Source organism: Epinephelus lanceolatus, chromosome 18, assembly GCF_041903045.1.
Source record: "Epinephelus lanceolatus isolate andai-2023 chromosome 18, ASM4190304v1, whole genome shotgun sequence".
Lineage (NCBI taxonomy): Eukaryota > Metazoa > Chordata > Actinopteri > Perciformes > Serranidae > Epinephelus > Epinephelus lanceolatus.
The window spans coordinates 42,897,132-42,904,677 of NC_135751.1; the positions used below are offsets into that span (position 1 = coordinate 42,897,132).

General features: G+C 43.9%; 1 protein-coding gene across 1 annotated transcript; it reads left to right on the top strand.

The window, feature by feature from the left end:
- The first annotated feature begins 479 nt into the window (after positions 1 to 479).
- Positions 480 to 7,061, top strand: utp18 (UTP18 small subunit processome component). Its single transcript, XM_033645210.2, has 13 exons — positions 480 to 848; positions 1,325 to 1,470; positions 1,673 to 1,768; positions 1,840 to 1,904; positions 2,190 to 2,302; positions 2,643 to 2,768; positions 2,862 to 3,036; positions 4,428 to 4,528; positions 5,136 to 5,226; positions 5,402 to 5,525; positions 5,964 to 6,138; positions 6,233 to 6,375; positions 6,615 to 7,061. Exons 1-13 carry the CDS (start codon positions 627 to 629, stop codon positions 6,637 to 6,639), a joined length of 1,602 nt encoding a protein of 533 aa, XP_033501101.2. The 5' UTR covers positions 480 to 626; the 3' UTR covers positions 6,640 to 7,061.
- The last annotated feature ends 485 nt before the right edge of the window (positions 7,062 to 7,546 follow it).

Consider the following 7,546-nt stretch of genomic DNA (forward strand, 5'->3'; position numbering starts at 1 on the left):
CCAATCTGCCATGGGAAACCCTACCAGGGGCAAAATGCCCCCGACAGCATAGCTTCTAGGGTCATTAGGGCATTCAAACTCCTCCACCACAATAAGGTGACGGTTCTCGGAGGAGATTTTTTTATAATAATAATTTTTTATTTATATATATCTATTATTTTGTATTTTTATTACTATTTTGTATCATTTGTCTTTTATTAGTAATTTTGTCAGTTTTTGTTAATATTTTTTATCTGTGTTTTGTATCTTTTTTGTTTTTTATTGTTTTTTTATTAGTATTTTACTGAGTTTAAGTATTTTTTGTATTTTTAATCAGTATTTTGTATTTTGGGGAGAATATTTTTGTAATAATTTTTCTTAAGTATTTTGTGTATTATTAAGTATTATGAACTTTCCATGATTTGTGCCTTAACTGTCAGTGAACGCTAGGGGGCAGGCTTTTATCATTTCCGGGTTCAGAGGTCAGGTATCCGGAAGCACATGAAGGAAAACACTGGTGTCCACCACATGTGGAAACATGAGCAGTAGATGAATTAAATAAGTTTAACTTTATGTCTCGTGTTTCTGCTGACGGTGTGAATCTGTAGTTTTCTGACAGGACCTTTGGTTTAGTTTGAAGAACAAACATGGCGGACATGGACGTCATCAAGCTGCCGGAGACGGAGCCGAGAGAACCGGCCAAGAAGAAGAGGACTCGACCACCGAAGGTTGACCCCGAGGAAGAGGAGCAGAAGCGGCAGAAGAACGTGAAGAGGCTGGCGGTGCTGGGGGAGAAGGACAGCTCGGTGAAGCTGCTGGAGGAGCTGGTGTTCGGGGCGGAGGACGAGCTGGTGGAGAGACTGGTAGAGGTAACGTGTCACCAGACCCCGGTCAGAAACCTGATGATTTAACGTTCTCCTAGTGCTGGGCTAAAATAACCGTGTCTGAGAGCAACGTGTGATAGCTGCTAATGAGGTTCAGATGTTTCTGAAGAATTCGGCTCATTAATTGTTTGCCTGCATCACTTCACTTCACTGAGATGTCAACAACATGTTGTCTTGTGCTGCTCTCAACCAGACTTCATTCAAAAAACTGCTCATTTTACCGTCTCTTGTTAATGAGCTTCATCCTTGTGCCTCACAAAATATGATGAATATAATGATTGTCATTTTGTTTATGGTAAATCTGGCTCACTGGTTATTATCAGCTAACAAACCTCACTGTGACACAACCTGTCACTCCAGGCTAATTAAAACTAATATAAATGACTAATAGAAACTGATACATTTATAAAAACCACTAATAAAAAGACAGACTACCCATCATGCCTCATGTCTCCATGCAGGAGGACGAGGAGCAGACTGAAACCTTATTGGTGGAGGACAAAGACGATGAGTCCGGTGAATCGGAGGACGAGGACGAGGCTCGTACACAGCTCCAGCCGGCCAGAAAAGCTGCCTGGGTGGACGAGGATGACGAGCTGGATGAAGAGTAAGTGCTGCTGAGTGTCGTCTTGTGTTGTCACCAGTCGGCGAGTCATCAGGCTGTTGGTGTCAGGCTCACACAGCTGAGTGTGTTTGTGACTACACGTTTACGAATGTGTGAGGATCAACATGTTCCTGTCATGACACTGTATTGATGATGATGATGATGATGATGGTCTCTCAGGGGTTTATTGTGTTGAATGGTTCAGGGTGGACATGAAGCATCGTTACCGCAGTGACCTGATCAGAGGAGAGGCTGAGTCCACCATGTCCAAACAGAAACTGCAGCAGAGGATGAGAGAGCAGTGAGTACACACACACACACACACACACACACACACAGCTGTACACATATTTACCTGCTGGTGTGTTTCAGGTTTCAGAAGTCAATGGGAGGAACGCCGTCATGGGCAGAGAGCGGCGTGAAGAAGACGAAGAGAGGTAGAAACACAGTAACACTTCCTCTTCCTCCAGAACCTGCTCATTAAATGTAGTTTTCTTTCAGCACACTACACTTGCTCGCTGTCAGACTTCATTCTTAAAGCAGCTGACTTTCATGTTGTCATGGTTACGGGCGATGCTCTTGTGTCTGGGAACAGAATATTAACGCTTTAAAGAAACGACAGTGAGAAGGAAACGTTTCTTTCTTTCTGTCTTTTTTAATATTTGTAGAAAAATAAATGAATTGTTGGTAAAAACAAAACGTGTCTTTCTGTGTTCCTGCAGCTGATGATGATGATGAGGAGGAGGAGGAAGAGGAAGACGAAGATGATGAGCTGCTGAGGAGGACTGGAAACTTTGTGGCGTCATCAGACAGTCTGCCCAGAGGCATCCTGAGGGTCAGAAACATCAGAGTCTTCATTAATGTCGTGATAAATAACATTTCATTTCTTGAGTGACAGCGAGCTGCTGATGTTGTTTACAGAGCAGCTGAATGTTTGTTTACCTCAGTCAGATTTGTTGTTGTCCTTGTTTGTAGCTGTTATTTGTTTTTATTCAGTCACTGAGAACAAAAACATTTTGTTTCTTTTTGTGAAATATATTCTGATTTAGATTTTTAAATCCTGATTTGTCATCTGTATATTCCTGCGCTGGTCACATGATCACATGTGACCACGTGACCATGTGACCGTCCTGTTGTATCAGTCATTTGTTTACATTTAATCCTTCTCGTCTCAGATGAAGAAATGTCTTCATGCTAACAGTGCCCGTCCTTCAGAGGACAGACTGACCACCGTCCAGTTCCACCCCTCTGCTCAGGTTGTCATGACAGCTGGCCTCGACCAATCAGTGTCCCTCTTCCAGGTACAGACAGCCAATCAGCTCTCTCTAACGTCAGACAGGAAAGGGGACACGGAGTCAGGTGGGCATTGTTGATGTCTGTCTTTGGTCCTGCAGGTGGATGGAAAGACGAACCCAAAGATCCAGAGCATCCACCTGGAGAGGTTCCCCATCCACAAAGCTCAGTTCAGCCAGGACGGACAGACGGTGATCGCCACCAGCCTGAAGAACAAGATGTTTTACCTGTACGACATGATGGAGGGCCGGATCACACCTGTCCACACTGTCAGAGGTGAGGTTACTGTCAGAGGTGAGGTCAGTGTCAGAAGTGAGGTTACTGTCAGAGGTGAGGTCACTGTCAGAGGTGAGGTCAGTGTCAGAGGTGAGATCACTGTCAGAGGTGAGGTTACTGTCAGACGTGAGGTCACTGTCAGATGTGAGATCACTGTCAGAGGTGAGGTTACTGTCAGACGTGAGGTCACTGTCAGAGGTGAGGTCACTGTCAGAGGTAAGGTTACTGTCAGAGGTGAGGTCACTGTCAGAGGTGAGGTCACTGTCAGAGGTGAGGTTACTGTCAAAGGTGAGGTCAGTGTCAGAGGTAAGGTCAGTGTCAGAGGTGAGGTTACTGTCAGAGGAGGTTACTGTCAGAGGTGAGGTTACTGTCAGAGGTGAAGTCAGTGTCAGAGGTGAGGTTACTGTCAGAGGAGGTCACTGTCAGAGGTGAGGTTACTGTCAGAGGAGGTTACTGTCAGAGGTGAGGTCACTGTCAGAGGTGAGGTTACTGTCAAAGGTGAGGTCAGTGTCAGAGGTAAGGTCAGTGTCAGAGGTGAGGTTACTGTCAGAGGAGGTTACTGTCAGAGGTGAGGTTACTGTCAGAGGTGAGGTCAGTGTCAGAGGTAAGGTCAGTGTCAGGTGGGGTCACTGTCAGAGGAGGTCACTGTCAGAGGTGAGGTCACTGTCAGAGGTGAGGTTACTATCAGAGGTGAGGTCACTGTCAGAGGTGAGGTCAGTGTGAGAGGTAAGGTCAGTGTTAGAGGTGAGGTTACTGTCAGAGGAGGTTACTGTCAGAGGTGAGGTTACTGTCAGAGGTGAAGTCAGTGTCAGAGGTGAGGTTACTGTCAGAGGAGGTCACTGTCAGAGGTGAGGTTACTGTGAAGTCAGTGTCAGAGGTGAGGTTACTGTCAGAGGAGGTCACTGTCAGAGGTGAGGTCACTGTCAGAGGTGAGGTTACTGTCAAAGGTGAGGTCAGTGTCAGAGGTAAGGTCAGTGTCAGAGGTGAGGTTACTGTCAGAGGAGGTTACTGTCAGAGGTGAGGTTACTGTCAGAGGTGAGGTCAGTGTCAGAGGTAAGGTCAGTGTCAGGTGGGGTCACTGTCAGAGGAGGTCACTGTCAGAGGTGAGGTCACTGTCAGAGGTGAGGTCACTGTCAGAGGAGGTCACTGTCAGAGGTGAGGTTACTATCAGAGGTGAGGTCACTGTCAGAGGTGAGGTCACTGTCAGAGGAGGTCACTGTCAGAGGTGAGGTTACTATCAGAGGTGAGGTCACTGTCAGAGGTGAGGTCAGTGTGAGAGGTGAGGTCAGTGTCAGAGGTGAGGTCAGTGTGAGATGTGAGGTTACTGTGAGAGGTGAGGTCAGTGTCAGAGGTCAAGTTAAGGTCAACGTGTCGACTGTGTTTGTGTTCAGGTCTGAATGAAGCCAGAGTGAAGGAGTTCTCTGTGTGTCCTGAAGGAGGCGCTCTGCTCCTCACTGGGACCAACGGATACCTGCACCTCCTCACGCTCCAGGTGATTCCTCCTCCTTCTCTTTTGACAGTTTTTCCTCTGTGATGATGTCACAGCCTCGTCGTCTCTCTGACCTGATGATGAGTCACGTTAAAAACACTCAGAATCTGAGTGATTTAGTAAAAGTAAATAAATACAATTAGAATCAAGTCAAATCTAAAATAGAAAATAACATACCTACAATAAAATGAATTAAAAAAAATACAAATAAAAATAAATAAATAAAATTAAAAGATATAAAATTTAAAACAAGATAAAAATAAAGCCTGATTCCCTCTGCAGTTCATCTTTTAAATTCTCTTTCAATAAATTTTATATTGTATAGTCAGTTAACTTTTTTATTATTTTCAGATTATTCCACTGAACTCTTCTGCATATTTTTTTATTTTTGATTTTTTTATTTATTCTTCTTCTGTTACTGTGTATTCTCATGTGTGTTCACAGCAAAGAAAGTACACGTGAATAAAAAAGCATTTTGTGTTTCCAGACAGAAACATTCCCGTCAGTGTGGAAACAATATGATCATATGATTATTTAACATTTAATTAAATAGATATTTAAAAAAAATACTAATAACGTGTGTGTGTGTGTGTGTGTGTGTGTGTGTCAGACGAAGGAGGTGGTTCGCAGTATGAAGATAAACGGTGATGTCAGCGGCGTCGCTTTCTCTCACGACGGCAGCAAAGTGTTCGCCCAGTCAGGTGAGTTCAGAGCAGTGGCGGCTGCTGGTCTCTCAAACAGTGGAGGCTCACTTTAAGTTGTTGTCTCAGAGCAGTCGCCCCTGGTTCAGGGAGTGTGTGACATCACACATGGACATCCTGTCAGTCATGTGATTAAACTGTGTGTGTGTGTGTGTGTGTGTGTGTGTGCGTGCAGAGGACGGGGAGGTGTATGTGTGGGACATGCGCAGCAGTCGGTGTGTTAACAGGTTCACAGATGAAGGCTGTGTGAAGGGGACGTCCATCGCTGCCTCGCGGAACGGACAGTACCTGGCCTGCGGGTAAGACACGCCCACATATAATCTTGTCCCCCTCCTTTAGGGTCAGAGCGACTCTGACGGACAGAGACGGTTCAGACTTTACATGTCTGTCATGAAGTGTTTTATTTCTTTCAGGTCAGTCTGAAACATTTTAATAAATCTGTGTGAACTGAACGCAGCCTGATTTTAAAACACAGCCTGATTTTAAAACACAGCCTGATTTTCAGAGGATTTATTATTCAATTTTCAATTCAATTTTATTTATAAAGCCCAATATCACAAATCACAATTTGCCTCACAGGGCTTTACAGCATACGACATCCCTCTGTCCTTATGACCCTCACAGCTGATCAGGAAAAACTCCCCAAAAAAAAAACCCCTTTAACGGGGAAAAAAAAAAAAATTATTATTATTGTTGGTGTATCTGATGTGTAGTAACATTGATCGTCTCTGTCGCAGCTCTCAGTCGGGCGTGGTTAACGTGTACTCCCAGGAGGCGTGTCTAAAGTCAGCCAATCCCAAACCTCTGAAGGCTGTGATGAACCTGCTGACCTCAGCCACCTCTTTGACCTTTAACCCCTCATCTGAGATCCTGGCCATCGCCTCCCGAGTCGAGGACGAGGCCACACGACTGGTAAGACAGTGGTGATGATGACGATGATGATGATGATGATGATGATGACAGCTGGACATTAACCCGTGTCTGTCCCCTGGTTGTGTCCCCTCAGGTCCACCTGCCCAGCCTCACTGTCTTCTCCAACTTCCCCGTCTCTAAGAGGAAGTTCGTTTATCGCGCCAGCTGCCTCGACTTCTCCCCTCACAGCGGCTTCTTCTCATTGGCTAACAACAAAGGACACGCCCCTCTCTTCAGGTCAGACAGCCAATCAGCTCCTCCTTTTGTTTGTCTTTACATCAAGTCATTTTTGTCTCAGGTCCTGTTTCTGTTTTGAGTTGTTTTTATTTCTTCTTCTTTGTCTCGTCATCATTATTATTATTATTATTATTATTATTACTATTATTATTATCATCATTATGACAGTCAGTGATGAGAGGCCTTCAGTCCCTTCAGTGCTGCATGAAACATGACATAGAACGTCTGTCTGTGTTCAGGTTGCTTCATTACAAAGACTTCTGAGGAAGAACTCGAGGCTGAAACATCTCGAGTCTCTGCGGCTCAGCTCCGACCTGCTCAAAGGACCAAATCAAGTTTCACAGCTGATTCCTGTCAGATCATTTTCTAAATCATCACATCACATCTCTGAGGTTTCATCCTTTAACACAGCAGCAGGGAAACATTTCAAACTCCAGACATAAAGTTTTAAATCTGGAAGGTGAGTTTAGTGGAAATGAAGAGAAGTCAACAGTCAGTCTAAGAACTGACGGATGATTTGGGAAAAGAGACAGAGGGTTGACAGGATATTTAGTTCTTGGGGCTGAAACATGAAAACTTCCTGTGGAGTGACGGGACTGAGAGGTTGTTCGTAGGAAAGAGTGGAGACATGTTTGTTTTTTATTCTCTGTATGATGTGATTGTATAAAAGAACTGAAACACTTCAACATGTGTGTCTGTGTTTTTTACTCACAACCGAAAATACTGAGAATGAAAACAGGAAACACCTGAAAACTCATCTTTTAGATCAGCCTTTAATGTTTCCTGTTTATTCCTTTATCTGTATCAAAGTGTCCTTTGGTGAGATGAAAGATTCTTATCAATAAAATGTGTTATGCTTCATCTAAAGACAAAAAAAATCTCCACCTTTAACAGTGTGAAGTCTGATTTATGTGTTGTATCTTGTTAGCAAACAGGCTAATCACCACAGGTCTCAATTATAAAACTGTGTGGAAGCTAAATTGAAGCTAATTGTTAAAGGTCCCACAGTGTCAAAGTCAGATCTCCACGTCTTTTTATTATAAATCAGGTACAGGTGAGACATGAACACATAGAAAGTATTAAAACCTTCAGTCCACAGAAAAACATGCTTCTGTCAGCTCTCTGATTTATTTTAGTTTAGGATTTTTTTGCTGATATCTGATATGGTGAT

Coding starts and splice junctions, on each gene's coding strand:
- utp18 (XM_033645210.2), top strand. CDS start 627: ATGGCGGACATGGACGTCATCAAGCTGCCGGAGACGGAGCCGAGAGAA. Junction 849..1,324: donor TGGTGGAGAGACTGGTAGAG/GTAACGTGTCAC, acceptor GTCTCCATGCAG/GAGGACGAGGAGCAGACTGA. Junction 4,529..5,135: donor TGCACCTCCTCACGCTCCAG/GTGATTCCTCCT, acceptor TGTGTGTGTCAG/ACGAAGGAGGTGGTTCGCAG.